Consider the following 18,489-nt stretch of genomic DNA (forward strand, 5'->3'; position numbering starts at 1 on the left):
CATCTAACTACTCGTGTTATGGTTCCCTGAGTATTGGAACCATTGCCACCAGTACAGTGTTGCTTGGGCCTGAACTCCAGTTTTTGAAAAACTGTACTAGTTCTGATGTGTAACTTTGTCTTGTTCCCCAGGCTAGCTTGCTCTTTTCAGTAAATTAAAAAAAAAAAATCCAAGTTAACTCCTCTTCCCACTACCTAGTTTAGCTTGATTATCCTTGCAGGAAGAAATTTTTTTTAATTCACAAAGTGAAATATTAAAAGTGTGAAAATTATTGAATACCAGTAAGTCCTGCTACACAATCATTGAAGAAAAGATACATGAATGAAATGTGCCCAATTGCAGTATAAAGCTATGACACCTCGATATATTTTTTTTAATTAGCACTCTTTACAAACTTTTAGAGAATAGTTTGGTAATGAAACCCATTGCCAAAATATATAGCATCTTTTTATTAATATATATTGATAAAGGCAGGATAATAGAAAAAGTAATGCGAAGTGTCTGAGTTGGCCAGCTAACCATCACAGCTTGGCAAGGCAGGTGCTAAGTGTTCATCTATTAGCAAGTTCTTTCCCATCCGTCAAAGGGTTCTGGCTTACTGTAATCTGCCTGAACAAGGTTTGATTGTATACACATAGCTGCATCTTTTCTAAAAGAAAAAAAAACATAATTTTCTTCACTCCATTTATTGTTGCCCTTGTGGGGCAGTTTTTACCTTTTTAACTGCCTATAATTAGTGATATAAGGTAATATTTAATTACCTAAGTGTAGTTACAGGAGAGCTATGCTTGTGGTATCCTGTCTTCCAAGCACTCTGCCATATAACGCTTTGAAATTACTGACGGTTTTGGCCTCCACCATCAAGTGGAGTGTGTGTGTGTGTGCATATGTTAAATATCAGTGTTTAGTTACTGGAATAGAGGTAGAGCTGAATTTGTGCTGAATATCCAGGTGCCAAGACATCAAAAATTTAATCATAACGTTCTTGAATGTTTTCATAGCCATTTTATGTATTAGCCTCCAAGGCAGTCCAGTTTGTGTCACCTTTTATATAATAGTTTTTATTTGGAATTGGTTCTTCACTTGACCTAAAGTTGATCAGTGGTCAATTTTATGCATTCAACTTGTGATAGGCTCACCACTACCCCTTGATTTGTTTACATGGGGGGGATAGGCTTAACAGTTTCCATTGCCCATGACTTGTGTACATGTTGGAGGTCTCCATGTGTTTATGTACAGTTGATGAATAGTCTCTAGAAATACTTTGAGCCTATAAATTTGTATTTATCCTCTCAACTGTTTTATTTTCTTAACTCCCTCAAGCACTCGTATGCCTATTTTCTGTGTTTACTTTCTTAATCTGATATTCTCATTATATTTTATTATTACATTTTCAGGGAAGAAAGAAATGATTTATTTATTTTAAAATAAAAAAACTACTACACTGGTGAATCAGGACCTGACTACAAAAATTGTTTTGCTCACAGGGAAGTGGTCAGCAACGGTTCAATGTCAATGTGCCGCACCGGTTTTCTGTTCACTCATACAAGCGGTTTACGTTCTGCGACCATTGTGGCTCATTGCTTTATGGCCTTATTCGTCAGGGTCTCCAGTGTGAAGGTAAGAACTTGGCCAGTTTTAACATATTTCCAATGTTATAAAAGAGATTTGTTGTCTCCAATAGGTTCTGATTCCTCAGCTTCTCACTAAGGACTCGGTCAGCAATGGGGTGCCCTGTAATTAAATAACACTGCCAATTTTAACTAATCACTGACAAGTCAAACGACCACTGGTTACTTTGACTACGTGAAGTCTCTTATTACGTCTCGCTCCAAACCAATATTGACTGCAATAAAGCAAAGCATTCGGCTGGAAAACGGCATCATTTCCTCCATAGCTCTCTGCGAGTGCAAAGGAAGACAATATCAACAAAGGACACCCCTGAGCCCTCCAACACATTCCAAAGAAAGAGGTGCAGCAATGAGGGGATAGAAGGCGCCACTCCCTTGAAAGCACCTCTACCAGCCCCCATCATTTGACAAAGGGCCATCGACTTTCGACCTGATATATTGAAGTCATGGTCATCTTTGACTCTGAAGGACGAACATCACAGTCCATTGGTGCATGCAGGCCAGAGATCGTGCAGGGGCTCATACTGATGGAGCCAAGAAGCTCCATTAGAAGCCAAATGAATCGAGGCCGGACAGACCTGCCTATCGATGGCCAAAGCAGTGGCAGCAGAGGAGGCCATTGTAAATTTGGCAATTGTATGCAAACCAAGATGACAGAACCTCCCCTAACTCAAAACATGAAATATGAAAGGCTTACATTTGGAAAAAATTATAGTATAAAAACTATGCTGGGTATGTACACTATTACATACTAATCAAAGTTTTTATTTGAGAGATTTTTTGGAAGTATTTACATTTGGAATACTGATAAGTAGTAGTAATGTGCCTCCACATATATTTCTGTAAGCAATTATTTTAAGCAGCTTGGTTTGTGTTCATTTGATAATTTTTTACTGCAGTTCTTTTTTTTTTCCCATATATTTTAGGAGTGGTGAGAGTAACATATTTTCATGTCTTTCAGTATGCAATATGAATGTTCACAAGAGATGCCAGAAGAATGTAGCCAACAATTGTGGAATAGATGTAAAACAATTATCTGAAATCCTCACAGCCATGGGAATACGTCCTCAAGATGAGTCAGGGAAACGTAAAAAGAAGGTAAGTTTGACTTTTGTTTAATATCTTAATTGTAATGAATCCATGACCATAGACCACACTTGTATATCACACTATATCACTGTATCCTTGTACTTAAAGTGGGTATTATTAATACATTCTTCCATTGCACATTTCTTGCTGCATCATTTTCTTATAGCACCCCATGTATGTTCATCACAACATCCATAGGGCCCATTCACTCTTCACCATTCACTCGCCTTTAAGTGATGCAGTAACGTTTTATATACCAACCCAAGTTTTGCCCTTTGTGGAAAGAATGTTATTGTCACATAATGGTAGGTGATGGGGTTGCATCATATTACTGTAGTTAATTTTTAAAGTAAATACTATATTTTTTACCAATCCTTAAAGTTTCTGGCATCAGAGGGTGATGAAGCAACACCTCGTATGCACTGTACATATGGCATATGTACAGAATTATTTCAGTACTTTAATAAATTTTCAATTAAATAATTAATACAGTAGTCAGCATGTCAAATTAAAGGGGAGTCTGACTGGGTTGGTGCCTGTGCAGTAGATACTCTAGGTTTTATACAGTAGTTTTTAAATGCCCATGGCTAAAATTTTCACCATTTGTAATTTTAATGTGGCCAACTCATGGGTTTGTTCCAGTGAGTCATTCATTAGCAACAAAACTGTTACTTTTTCTAGTTTATTAATTAAAAAGTAATTTCATAAAACATCAACCCAGAAACATTTTTTTACTTTTTTCCACTGTGTTCACAATCATACCATATAAGCAGGAGCCCACTGTACTGTAAGGCATTTCCCATAATTTAATTGAAGCATGCAGGACTAAAGATGCACTAACCTATTTGTAACCAAGATAACATATATATGTTAAATATTTTTAATGGAAAATTTCTCCTCAGTCTATCAGTGAGCCATCGAAATTACCTGCATCAGCCACAGCCTCTGTGAGTGTTCCAGGAAGTATCAGTGAGATAGAGGAGCTAGGAACAATGAAGGAGGAAGAACTAAGACTACGGATTGAAGCTCAAAGATTTATGGAAGAGAAAATGAAAGATCGATGTCCAGAGGAAGAACAGGATTTAAAGCGTGAGTAATAGCCAGCTGTTGGGTTTGTGGTGGTGGATGCATAAGCCAATTTACAGATGTTGGTGCTGGTAGCAACAAGCACACTTTAGATGAACTAATTCTAAATGATGTTTCCTCCCTCATAGTAATGTATGAAGCTGTTTGAAGTAATGGGGTAGAAAATAGTGTGCTTGGGGATAATGGTGTAGCTAACAGCATGCTGTATTTACATATTGCAAACCTAGTTTTGAATGGTATTGTCTGAAAATTGGCAAAATCTTAGTAATTGGCACGTTACTCCTTTGTAATTTAGTAATTTGTATTTTCAAAGAAAGTAGCACTTCCTTCTTTGGGAGGATTTCAGTATGCGGAGGAAGAATGGTGATGGTATTTAAATACCACTTTCGAAAGATTGTTTCTAGATGTGTAATTAAAGTACAGTATTTTACTTGCTGTAAATTGCAGAGGCACAAAACTAACTATCCTTACAATTAATATAATATAAAGTAGTGATAAAAGTTTTTCTTTTAATGTTAACCGAGTATAAAAAAAAAAGGCATTAAATCCTGACGGCAGGATACAGAGACCGAGAAAGAAAGAAAGAAAGAAAGACTTCTGTACAACAGTCAGGGGAAGTGATGGCACAAAAAGAACTTTGAGGGATGATTGAATAAATATGCCAATAAATAGTGGGAATATTTATTTGAAGCTAATATTTTTTTTTAATAAAAATAAGCAAGAGAGTTGACACATTAAAAATCTTACTATATTTTGTGAATGAAAATTTTTGAGGATAATATGAGGGGTTTGTGCTTTGAACAGTACTAACCATCCACACAAGTACTATCAGTACCTGAATACATGGAAACCGAAATTACCCGATTTTTACTTTTTTTATTTTTGATTTTAAATTATTTTCAGATTCAGTGTTCTATAAATCTCACATTAAAGCACTAAGAAATGTGATTCTTAATGATAAAATTCAAAGTTACGTTAAAAAAACAATTGTTCAAGTATTACCTGCCTAATGAGAGATTTCCTTGGCAACAGCGAGAACACTAGACACTGACTTAGACATGGTGCTCGGTGGGAAGAAGCTCGGGTTAGACGACTTCAACTTCATCAAAGTACTGGGCAAGGGAAGCTTTGGCAAAGTTATGTTAGCTGAACTAAAAGGAACGGATGAAGTTTATGCCGTCAAGGTTAGTTGTGGCCCTTATTATATTGCACTACTTTTATTTTGTAGTATATATATTTCTCTTAGATATATTTCACGTGTCTTATAAAACTTCATAACACTGTATATTGAAAAGATTTTCTCCTTCTGTAGACTTTCTTGTAAGGATTATTTATAAACTTGTGATGAATTAAGTTGCCTTGCCTGTATACTCACATTAGTGCTTTTATATCATCCATGTAGGCTAAACAAATCAGAAGTTTGCACTCTGTTTGACTAGATATAAAAATGTACATTAGTAAGTTGAAATAGGGAAGTATAAGCTTTTTTTGGGAAATGTGGATTAAAACAATTTTGCTCTTTTCTGTCATATTGGTCTGTTGATGCTTTGCATAATTTAACTATGCACTTCAAGTTTTTATGGCTGTGTGATTGTATGCAAGAGGAAATAAGGTACAGAGCAAGTCCTTGTATGTATGGAGGAAGATCTCTAGGCATCACCTCGTTTCTTGGGGACCCTGCTGCAAATTTTATGAACTATTGTCATAATTTTATCATGTCAGTAATTTTTGAAGTTGTGTATTATTTTTGCCGCAATTATATTGAAGTTCATACATCCATCTACTACATGCACTCTCAATGGAAACTTTCTAACCTGTGCAACCGTTTTAATTTTCTAGTATCTACCTATGACATGTCGTATTTTTCTTGAAAAATTTATTCTCGTTCACTTTAGTTCTCTTAGTACCTTATCTTGGTCATGTCTACTCTAGTTCCTCTCTCCTCCGTGGTTTGAGGATCCATTTGTACTAACTTGTAATTGTAAATCTGAATTCTAGTTACCATTGTTGGTCGCGTGGCATGTCTTTGAATCTTCGCAGTTTCTGAAACACAAGATGCAGCGAGACGAGAGGAGAGACAGGGAAGTGAAGGGGAAGGCAAGGAGAGACTGGGAGGCAGGGCGAGAGGAGTGATGGGGTGAGGGGGGCAGGGTGAGAGGCAAGGCAAAAGGAGAGATGGGGCGAGAGGAGAGACGGGGCTAGAGGCGGCAAGATGGAGCGAGGTAAGAGGACAGACGGGGAGGTGAGGGAAGGTCAGTGGAGACTCCTAACAAAGATGGGATACCAGAGGTAGGAGAGATGATCTAAGAGAATGAGCTAAAAGAATTCGATATAATAACAAGGAAAGAGAAAACAACTCTTTACATACAACCCATACAACTGTTACACCACCAGCCAAATTGCCTACCTATCCTAAACCAACCACATATTTACCCCACTCATATCCTACCTTATAACCAACCACAATCATTCTCGCTATCTCCTGTGAGTCCATATTTTAATAAGTGTCCAAAATATTTATAATACAGTATTGCTTGGAGATACAACTGGGACAGAATTGGGAATCCCCCCCCTCCCTCTCAATCAATTGTAGTTGAAATACAGTATAGCTCATTAGCTGAATGTAGTAACAAAATGACAGCTATGCTCATTGTGGTCAGTTGTCTTTATACTTGTCTAGCATATATTTATTTTTAATTCTGCTATAATTTTTGCTTTAATTCTGTAATGTGTTCCATTTTTCTATGACTGAATTCTGGATAGAGGTGCTTTCATGTGTATTTCCCACATCTTTGCATCCTTATTTGAAACCTACATCTTGTTCCGTTCGCTCATGGTTTTAGAATCTCTTCAGTGTCTCTTCTCTGTCCTAGACATAATTTTGAATATTGCCGTCCTCTCTTCTCTTATTTCTAGCCTATATACTAATTTTGGTACCTTCATTTTGTCTGTCTTTCATAATGCTTTCCTTGCATTGTGTTACCAATAACACAATTGCATAACATTTTTCCATATCTCTGAACTATTCCTGATTTCTGTTTTAGGTATGGACACCATACAACTGTTACTTATACCAGCTTTGATATTGCACTTGTTATAAATAATTTATTCAGCAAACAGTATCTCTTTATACTTTTTAATACAATCCAGACAAAATTATATTTGCTAACATTGCATATGTCTTTTACCTTGGTACTTGTGTGGGCTTTGGTTAATGTGATGTTCTTAATAATTAACTGTGTGAGATCTATGTTCAGTGTATTTCATTTACATTGCTTAGCATATGCCAACATTCATTTGTTGGCCGCCTGCCATTTCTTGTCTATTACTGTCAGTCATATTTGTTATTTATATTTCCTAGCATATTTGGATTATCCACAAATTTTCTTGTGTAGTTATAAATTCCCTCTGACTCATTAAGCATATGTATATATGAACATAATAGGTGCCAGCACCAATCTTTGTGGAATCCAACTTTACTCTCCACCTTGAGACTTGTCCTTCTTATTTTATCCTGCAACAATTCTTCGCCCTAATTAGACGCACAGTGCAATTACTACCAAATGTTTTAATTTCAAGGAAAGCGTGATTTTTAGAAACCTGTTGAATGCTTTTCTTGAAAAGTTACTGTGTTGTCCACTCATCTGTCCCTCTCCTTCATGATATCAATCAGTGGCTAAATATGTAGGAAACTTGATTTTAAGATCTTTAAAATATCCCTTTATTGTTGTTTTTTGGTCTTTTGCCTTTTTCAGTTGTGTACTTTGTATGAAGAGCCAACTAATCACTTTTGATATCTGGCACAGGGTTTCAGGTTAGATCTTGTCCCCCTCTGGTTATATCATCAAGTTCAGTATCACTGGTATCAGTTTCTATAATTCATATATTGGACTTCATTAGTTGTATCTTTGGGAAGCGAGATATAGCCCTAGAGCATTGCTTCATAGGTATTGTACAGAGTACATTTATACATTCTGATGTTCATGTTCTGTCATACAATACAGTACTTGCTTTTTAAAGCTGTGAATGGTGGTTTTTCATCACCTTTGACTTGAATTTATTCCACTTGTTTATCAGTGTACCCAAAACTTTGTCTCTGCCCCCCTCGTTTTTAAAGAAGGGTATTGCGCGCGTACTCGTGCTCGTGCAACAATGTGCTTGCATTTTCAGGAATGTGAATATACACGTCTGTGTGTGTGTGTGTGTGTGTGTGTGTTTTCTCAGTGACTTGTGTTATGACAATGGCTACAGTACATTTGTATTGCATAGGTGCTGAAAAAAGATGTCATCCTTCAAGATGATGATGTAGAATGTACAATGACTGAGCGACGCATCTTAGCCCTGGCCGCCCACCATCCTTTTCTCACCGCCCTCCACTCTTGCTTCCAAACTAAGGTGAGGAGATCTTTATTCTGTTGTGATTGACTCGAACCTTTTCTCATATACATTATAACATGCATATAATTGTCAAGTACAAGTAATTACAATTATTATTATTTTACTGCAGAAGTTTAACTGCGATAAGTACTGAATAATGAATAAGTTCTGGTATCTGAAGCCCTCTGAACCAAATATTTGAGTTATCCAGCCAAAATTGCATACGGATAATTTACTGGCAAAACGTTGCTATATCCAGTCAGAAAGTCAGATAATCGGAGAATAGGTTACATAAATTTTCAAGAACTACACATTTCAAAATCTACAACATTAAACAAGAAGACAAACTGCAAACAAGTTAAGCTAAATTTTGTTTTTAAATTATATTTTTGATTTATAGTGTGTGGAAATTCAAATTATGTTGGTGGTGGTACAAAAATTGTTAATTTTTGGACTTCCTTGGTATGAATTCTGCTTATCTGGTAGAGGGTTCTTTCCATATAGTCTAGATAAACAAGCTTGGACAGTAATTGAGTATGGTAGAAATGAACTTAAATGGAATACAGGGTACAAGACACAATCAGACCCACTCATAGAAGGAAAGCAATGTGTTAAAGATCTGAGAGTTAAGATGTCTGATGTGCTGACATTTAGTAAACATAACCAAGCAAATAGTTAGCCAGGAAAATAATTGGATGGATTATGGGAATGTATGAATCCAGGGATCCCTACAGTGTTAATACTATTTATATCACTGATGCTGTTCCAGCTTGAGTACTGCACTTCCTCCTTTAGAGCATGAGGGATTTCTGAAATAGAGGGACTATAGGGAATGTATTATACATGGGTAGACATGATAAAGCACCTAAATTATTGGGACCATCTCACAGCTTTCAAAATGTATTTTCTGGAAAGGAGACGAGAGGCACTAAATAATATATACATGGAAATTACTGGAGGGCCAGGTCTCAAATTTGCACAGTATAGACTAACAACATACTGGACCAAAAGACAAAAAATCTGGAAGGAAGTGCAGAATAGATCCTGTGAGGATTAGAGGTGCCATAGGCACAATCAGAGAGCACTGTATGAACATCTGAGGTACACGACTGCTCGGTGCTCTCCCAGCAGCATAAGAAATATTGACGGAATAAAGGTGGATTTGCAGACAATGAGTCAAAATAACATGGCTGAAGATACGATGACCAAACCACTCGCCAGAAGATTAAGGAAAGATGGCGTTTCGGTCCGTCTTGGACCATTATCAAGTTGTATGTGAAGGACTTGTATCAAGTTGTAATTTGGTTGTATTATCACATGTTATCTTGAGTTATCTTATCATGTGACTTGATAATGGTACAGGACGGACTGAAACGTCGTCATTTCTTTATCTTGTGGTGTGTGGGTTGTTATCAAAGGTGGTTTGGTCATCTTCAAAAAGCGGTTAAGACTATTTCTTGCAAGAAGTGCTAGACCAATTGGGTTGTAGTGGACATGTGGACTGTGGGCCACTCAAAGCAACAGCCTATTGGACCAAGTTATCACGAGTTAAGTCTGGCTTTAGGCCAACCTCAGAGTAGGAGAAGTAAGGATTTGGTCACATTTCCTCCCCATTCTTTTCAATTTCCTAGAGAAGCATATGAAAGATTTCTTGGAATTCTATGATCTTATTTGGCTGTTGTACAAAGGTAGCTCAGATTAATATAGTAAGCTAAATAAATATTGTGTGTAAATCTTGATTCAGGAACCCTTTTATTTAAGTCTCCTTGTCCTTCAGTACAGGGAGACCTTAAAATAGTACAAACCATTTTAAATAGGAAGGATTTTGCTATTTACAAAAATTTTCAAAATTGGTTACTGCTTGAATTAAAAAAAAATTAACGCGAAGTTAAATTGGTAAGAGTTCGGCATATCAAGTGGTAGTGATGATTTTTGTTAAATCGTATAACTCTCTCTACTTTTAATAGTTAATATTGCTCAAATTAATTTAGTTTTAACAATTATTTTCCATACTTAGTGTTAAAATGATACAATATGGTTAGTAATAAAAATATTAGATACTGTGGGTGATCATGTATACCTGTCTTTGTACTAGACTAGGCAGGAGGGAGAACACATGCCATAACACACACCAAAATGTTCAATTGATGTAGAAGATTGATATGGTTAGGGAGTGAGGAAGATAGGCAAAGAGTGTGGTGTTGGCAGTAACACTTGGTTATGAAATACAAATGGAAAGTAAAAATGATTTAGTTCATTGGCAGGAGTGTGTTCTAATAGCACCAAAAATTAGAGCTAGATGCTCAGAGGTTCAAGTTTTGACGAGACAGTTTACAAGGACGAATGTCGTCTACAAAAAGTGATGTACAAATGTTATCTACAAAATTATGTATTTCATATTTTTGCACTAGCAAATTGCTAATTTAAATTTTGAATGAAAAAATGTGTGGAAATATATTTGGTATGCTGTAATATGGAAGTAGTTTAGAACCGTACAATATTCCAGATTTTGTTTAGGTTACATTGCGTCAATAAATAAATTGACGGATGTCCGCTGGTGACGCGTGTTGCGTCAAAATTTAAAATATTTGTTAAAATTCCATTTATCGTTTGATTATTATGGGACTAGTTTTAAAATGCGCTCCTTTAGATTGCAAATGATTTGATACCAAAATGAAAGATGTAGCACGACAATTGAGGTCAGAATACTGGAAAGATTATAAATACTTGTTGTTATTAGCGTCCAAAATTAAAATGTTAAAATTCCATTTATTGTTTGATTATTATAGGATTAGTTTTAAAATGCGTGCCTTTCAATTACGAATGATTTGATATCAAAAGAATGGTGTAGCTCGAAAATTTAGGTTGGAACACTGGAAAGAGTAAATATGTTAGTGTGGATGCGCATTCCCAGGAAATGCCAGGCTCACTTTGGGGTTGGTTGGGGTGCGCGAAAGTGTTAACTTCATTCTCTAATTTGAACCACCTAGTAAAAGTGAACCAGTCGTCACTTATAGGGAAATTAAAAGAATGAATTGCTCTTGGTAGACGGACACAAATGACTGAGCTGAAGGAAGGAGACATGGAAAAATGGAAAGGCACATATGAAAGATACATACAACAAAAGTAAAAAACTTGATGAATTAAAGGGCAAAGTGTGACACTGAAGTGTGAGTACAATCATAGAAAATATTGTTATATCATTCATATTACATTCGAAGACCATTATTTTGGAAACTGCTTTCCTGTTGAATACAAATAATAGTATATACTAACTCAAGTTTGGATCAGTTCTAGATGGAGTTTTCAAATCACTTTAGACTGCTGACGTATTGCAGGTTCCCCATGACCCACCAGTCTCCCCACCCCATCTTTGTATTACTCCCCATCATTCACTCACATTGCTGCCACAGCCATACTTTCTGGATAGGTTCATACATTATAGAAGCTTCATGCTTTCCATTTGAGATAGTCACTGGTTCATTGCTTGTTCCATATTAAGCCAGTAATCTATTTACAGAAGTTAAAAATAATATTCTGACGCTATTGGAACTTGAGGCTTGCCATCACACGGCAGAACAAAGACCAGCTTGCAGCTTAAAAGTGCTTCATAGCTTTATGGTGCTGTAGTTAACATGTTAATGATCTCGTCTAAATCATGCACTTCGTAAACACAATATTTGAAATTTATTTTTCCACATTGTAAGCCTGTAGAATGTTTTCTAGCATAGTAAACCCTAAAATTATTTAGGTTTGATTAACAGAAAATTCTCATATCACCTATGCTCGTGGATGAAAGGCTATTTCAAAGGGTAAATATATATAGTTCTTTGAAAATACTGTATGTCAATACAAAATAGAACTCAAATAATGCCTATGAACTGTACAAGTTTAGATTTGGGGAAGACCTGGGGTAAATACTAGTTTCTACTCGTCAATAATTTTCCAAACATCTTTACTCTCAGGAAAATTTGCAGAGATATAAAAAAAAAGAGCCATTGTCCAAAATATGCAATATGACATAGGACCCAGTGACCATCATTGTTGACATGACAAAGCCAAAATGTTGAAGGAAGTTATTAAAATGAAATGGGTTGAATACTGTATCTTGAGAAAAGTTACCTAATAATGAACTGGCAATGTGGTTTCTGAACTTGAAAGTCCTTTTGTAAGATATTTACTATTTCTCTGACAAGGCCACATAAGGTCTTGCAGGTAAGAGATGGTGACAGACATCATCTACCGGGACCTAAGAAAGGCATAAAATAGCCCCTCACAAAAGGCAGTTTTGGAAGTTGGTTCTCACAGGATGGGGGTGACAGGCAGTTTGCCAGAATGGATGAAAAATTTCCTAATCTGATAAAAAGGTTATAGTAGGAATAAGAGGCTATGAATCAGGTTGGAGGATTGTATGGTGTGATAGTTATTACATACATATTTCAACAGACCTTTTGGTGCAGTGGTGGTATGCAAACCATCATGGGTTGTGAGCGATTTTGGCCACTTTGAGCTCTGGACTGTGAGGAATGATTGGGCACCAATCCTTAATTGTTTGCTCGTGTTCACCCAACAGCAGTGTGGCACCCGGTTATAAACCGAATAGTGGATAATGTTCTAGGAAAACTAGTAGGGTAAAGATGAAAATGAGCTGTAGTAAGGGAACGGTCTAAGCCTGCTAACAAGTTGGATTCGCCATTTCCTGTACCAGCCTGTGTAATAAGTCACTTCATGCAAGGGTGTTGACATTAGACAAGACAGCAAATTACTAAAAGTGCAAAAATGAATGGCAATTATGCACCTTGAACTACCTTGAACTATCCTTTATTAACAATTAAGCTTTGGCTCTCCAAAAATGTGTACTCGCCTAGTTGAGCTTCGGCTCTTTGGTCCCAGGGTATCCTGTGTGTATTGTTACATGTTCATTTAAAATAATGTAGGTAGGCAGTTTTGCTTTTTTTTTTTTGTCATTTGACATTTTAATGCTAAATTTGATGGAAACATTTAATGTGGAAGCCACAATTTTTTTTTTTTTTTTTTTAGGATCAGTAGGTTTTTGCAGCTACCGTGTCATAATTCTAATCTGTATAGCTGTGTTAAGTTGTCAATGTTGGTTTTAAATGTATGTCTTTGTGGCAGTGAATGTTCTTTCATAGCTCAGATGGGCTTTGATCTTAACTTGTCTGAGTATTCATCATTATTTTTAAACTTAATGTTTGTGGGGATGTGTATCTTGTTAATTTTGCTTTGTATGTTTTTGTAGTTTCTCTGATGGTGTTGCTTTATTATGATAGGGTTCACTTCTCAGTGTCAAACTGTGTAAGATGTCTTATTTTGTTTTTGACCTGCAGGTGGCAGCAGAATAAGTGTATGAAGTATTAGATCAAATGTTTTCATCATAGTACTCTGTTGACTGGTGTTTTTGTGTTTTAGGACCGGTTATTCTTCGTTATGGAATATGTCCATGGTGGTGACCTCATGTTTCAAATACAGAAGGCTCGTAAGTTTACGGAGCCACGAGCCAGATTTTATGCTGCGGAGGTCACGCTGGCGCTACAGTTCCTTCATAAAAATGGTGTAATTTACAGGTAAGCTTAGGATTTGAATTTAAGGATAGTGTCAGGAAATAAAATGATAGACTAGGAGGAGCATCTAAAATGTTGAATTGTTGTGTAGGTGGTCATTTAGTGGGCAATCTGTACAGTATTATATTCCTATCTTTAAAATTTTTTCTACCTGATAGGCATATTTATTATTACAGCTGCATACATGTATCTTGGTAGATTCTGTTAATTGGAAGCTAGCTTTTCTATCATTGTATGTCTGTAACTAATTAAGCATAATACAGTATGGTTTGGTTATACAGTTGAAGGAATCACAAGATAAAACTAAGATACTGAGTTTCATATTCTTCGAATATTCAAAATGTGGATTTTGAGAATTTTCATATTGAAAACATGTTAAATGACTACTTTATAGCAATGGAAATAATGCATTTAGGCTCTTAGCTTAGCAGAGTTGGTATTTTCTTTTAAGGCAAAATTCCTCAATGTATAAGTTAGGGGGTTCCTCTTGGCTGTATCTGGAGAAATGTGCATAACAAGCAACTTAAGTCAGGGGCACGAGTTGTTTATTAGACAGCAGTGCTTGAGTATATGCATGCATAATTTTGTTTACTAGTTAGACTGAGTGTGGGCTTCTGTTTTGAACCTGTTTGTAAATAATTTTTAAGCTTCTTGTGCCCGTTTCATAGGTGTTCCTCACTAGATGGCGAATTCCTTCTAGATTTTAATGTTGCTTGTGTTAATGTGTTTTTAGCAAAGTGGTTATTCTGCATACTCTCATATTCAGTGTTCCTAAGATTTACAGTAGGTTTTGCGATGTTCTTAATTATCTTTGTCACTTTGTTCTATATTACATTTTTTAAAAAGTTGCTGATTAATAGATATTGACATAGAATGTAACTCGGTCAGGGCAAGGTCGAATGGAAGTTAAAAAATTGTTGGATGTATGGAAAACCCAGCCACATACACACAGGAATAAATTGCGTACTTGACAAATTATGTTTCTGCTAATGATCTTCGGTACATTACATAGTTGGAGTGAGTGGTGTTTTTGCATAGATATACTCCTTGTTTTTATTTACAATAAAATTAGCATGGATTGGCTTATGACGTGGAGCTATCACTTCACCATCATCTTTATTATTCACTACCCTGTTTTCCACTTTCATGGGGTGGGGAGGCATCAACCAGGAAGAAATAGGAGGGCAGATAGAAAAAGAATAGTACCATAGATATTCTGTAAAAAGCTCGCCTTCCATTTGCCATATTTACCAGAAAACAGGACTGGTTCAACTGAAATTCAAAGGGGACCAGATAACAAAACACCAAAAAATGGAATCAATATAGGAAGAGGCCAAACCCTCAAACATACCAACAATACAAAACAGCAAGAAACAGCTACACGGCAGTGGAAAGAGAGGAAGAAAGAAATTTTGAGAAAGGGATAGCGGATAAATGTAAACCGGAACCAGGCCTATTATATAAATTAATTAAAAGCAAATTGCAGATTAAGGAAAAATTCATGGGTTGAAAGTGGGAACAAAATCACAGAAAATGAAAATAAAATATGTGAAACACTAAATGAACAGTTCCAAGTGTGTGCAAAATGGAGTTTTCAGAGATACGAACACAATACGAATTTCAGATAATAATGAGCACATAGAGGTGTCTCGAGATAAAGTGGGGGGGAAAAAATGCTCTTGGAGCCAAGTCTGAACATAACATTTGGCCCAGATGGAGTTTCACCTTGGGTTCTGAGACAGTGTGCACCTGAGCTCGGCATTCTTCTTCAGTCGATTTTTCAGCCATCTTTATGCACAGGAGTCTTGGTAGATATAGGTAAAAAAAAGCTAACATAGCTCTAGTCTACAAAAATAATAGCAGGGAAGAAAGACCCTCTAATTATAGACCTGTATTGTTGACAGGTGTAATACTCAAAACATTAGAAAATTGATTAAAACCAAATGGGTAGAACACCTGGAGAGAAATGATATAAGACACAGACAATGAGTCAATAACGTGGCTGGAAAATATGAAGATAATCTTGCCTTACTTAATGCCTGTGCCTTCCTCACTCCCATCACAATCGACCTGATTGTGAGGTGGGAGATGATATGTTCAGGACGGACTGAAACGTCGTCATCTCCTCATCTTCTGGCGTGCGGTTTGGTCATCAACAGACACTATGGTTTTTTTATCAGGAAGGTCCTATGTAACAAATCTACTTAGTTTCTATGACAGAGCCACAGGAAACAGGGAAAATTTTACAGGAAAAAATGGTAGGGTCCACTGCATTTATCTAGACCTAAAAAAAAAAAAAAAGGCTCGACAGGGTCCTGTATACTGTACTATCTTTTAAATGTGCAAATATCAACCCTTAAGCCTTGGTGTACTGCTATCATCAAAGGTGTCACTCTGCCTATGTGCAAAAAAACTTTGTTCTTGTGAAAAAATACATTTGCATACAAATAGTAAGGAAAAACCAAAAACAAATATCTATCTTTTCTGGTTTTGGGGTCATTAGGAAAAAGCAGAGTGATGTAATCATTGGGTTTGTGGGCACATTGATATGGAATTTGCTGACTTATCATGAAAGGATGAGGGCTCTAATGTTCAAGTTAGATGATCTTTGTGGTCACCATTTCAGCTTAGTTTACACAGTTCTCCAGCAACTCGATCTGTATACACATACTAGTAATTGACAAAAAAGTGACTACTTTATATGGGTCTACAATATAATATGTACATTAATATTGTATATAAATGTGCTGCTGGAACAGCTCATGAGAAGTGTCTTGTAACCCACCCCTTTACTTCCTTTCTGCCTGGGAATGTTGTCCAGAAATATCAAATATCAAACTATTGTCCAGAAATAGTTAAAAATACTGGCTTGAATGGCAACATTGTGATTTGATGATAATTACATGCCTTTGGTACATGTTAACCCTCATTGCATAATAAGCAATTAAAAACTATAGCAGAATTTGTTTATGGTTCTTGGTTAACTCCATTACAGTACAACCATATAGGTGTTTTATACCCGGCATTATTTGTACAATATATGCGGTGATATTGTAAGAGCTCGGTTAGCCAAATTTTCGGGTAACTTGAATGTACTGGACAGTATTCACATTTTTCTAGTAAACAGCAGGAGTAAGCAGGTAAACGATGGGAATGAATAGGCAAATAGCGGGATTAAGTAGGAAAACGATGGGAATGCATGTGCAGACAGTGGGAGTAAACTGAAGTGTGGTACAAAAAACTACAAATTTGTTAATTTTTTTAACATTCCTGGTAAGAAGTTCGTCCAAATTGAATGTTTAGTTAACTAATAGTGTAAAAAATGTAATTACTTGTATACAGGCACCAACCTTCTATTCATCCTCATGTTATTAGGCTAGCCTGAATGGTGAAATGGTGCCTTTATGTAAATATTTATACATTATTATGGGTTATATATGGGTTTTTATACTTTACATATCTATAAATCTGTGATGTACATTCATTAAATTTATTTAGAAAACTTATTCCTTGTAGTTTAGGCAGGTTCCAGAAACAGTACTGTCCTCAGAAGGTTGAAATAGAAGTAGAGTATGTACTTAAATTTTATTTGCTAATGGAACTACTGTAAATTTTGTCTGTGGAGGTGATTAGTTTGTGTTTTTCATGTCACTTCAGATGGCTTGTGTCGGTGTTGCTTAGATTTGAGTAATATTTGTGTTTTGTGTAGCTTGTACTTTTTTTTCTTTACATTTGTGTTATATATGTAATCATTTCTTCCAGTTCTCATTTGTAAGCACATCAAGCAAAAAACAAAAATTTGGTTGTCAAAATTAAAATTAATTTTAATTAAAACCTAATAAAGATAATTTGTAGTTATACCTTAATACTATTATTCTTAATTTCAGAGATTTGAAGTTAGACAATATTCTACTAGATAGTGAAGGCCATTGTAAGATAGCTGATTTTGGAATGTGTAAAGAAGGCATCAGGGAAAGTATTACTACAACTACATTCTGCGGTACTCCGGACTACATTGCACCCGAGGTGAGATGCGTTTTCTGCTTTACTTCTCGTCATCGTCCTCGCCCCCATTTACTCTTTGGTAGTTTTTACCAATTTGTTGTCTCGTGTTTGTGTGTAGTCATCTTGCCATAGACGATTTTTTTTTATATATATAAATTTCCTGACAAGGGAAATTGATGTCCTTGTCACCATAAATATCTTCAGAAATGATCTGAAACTGGAAAACCCTGAAACTCTTGAAAATTTGCATATGCAGTATAGGCAAGGGTTGCCGAGACAAATAGGAAGAGAAACATTATGCAAGGACGAACAATTAAGACATTTCACTTTAGATGCACTTTGAGTGCAGCTTATTAGATCTGACAAAACTTGTCCAGAAAAAAAGTGGGCTGCAATAAAGGCTTGATCTTTTATGGAGGTTTTCTGCACATTTTTATTTTGAGAATTGTCAGTGGCGAGTTGAAATTACAAAGTGGCTTCACGGTATGTATTGGCAGCATAATTTTTGTATTGAATTGGATGGTTGTAAGCTACTGTGTTGCTGTACATCATTTTGCTGATAATTAGACCCTTAGTTTAGCTTCTACAGGTATAGGCATTTGTCTTCTTGTTTTTTCTTGTTATTGAGCATGTCGCAGGAGTGCCAGTTGTTGATCGCTTGTGTTTACATTTATTTTTGTCCATAATATCAGGCTTTGGGAATGGGGAAGGGAGTTTGA

General features: G+C 36.0%; 1 protein-coding gene across 1 annotated transcript in view; it reads left to right on the forward strand.

Moving 5' to 3' along the window:
- LOC123772719 (Protein kinase C) overlaps positions 1-18,489 on the forward strand; it is an 82,508-nt gene that overhangs the window by 40,369 nt on the left and 23,650 nt on the right. The window contains exons 13-19 of the mRNA XM_069303637.1: positions 1,488-1,620; positions 2,593-2,729; positions 3,623-3,809; positions 4,839-4,990; positions 8,076-8,201; positions 13,614-13,768; positions 17,653-17,791. Coding sequence (XP_069159738.1) covers positions 1,488-1,620; positions 2,593-2,729; positions 3,623-3,809; positions 4,839-4,990; positions 8,076-8,201; positions 13,614-13,768; positions 17,653-17,791 — 1,029 coding nt within the window. The remainder of the gene's footprint in view (positions 1-1,487; positions 1,621-2,592; positions 2,730-3,622; positions 3,810-4,838; positions 4,991-8,075; positions 8,202-13,613; positions 13,769-17,652; positions 17,792-18,489) is intronic.

The sequence above is a fragment of the Procambarus clarkii genome, chromosome 50 (assembly GCF_040958095.1).
Source record: "Procambarus clarkii isolate CNS0578487 chromosome 50, FALCON_Pclarkii_2.0, whole genome shotgun sequence".
NCBI classification, from domain to species: domain Eukaryota; kingdom Metazoa; phylum Arthropoda; class Malacostraca; order Decapoda; family Cambaridae; genus Procambarus; species Procambarus clarkii.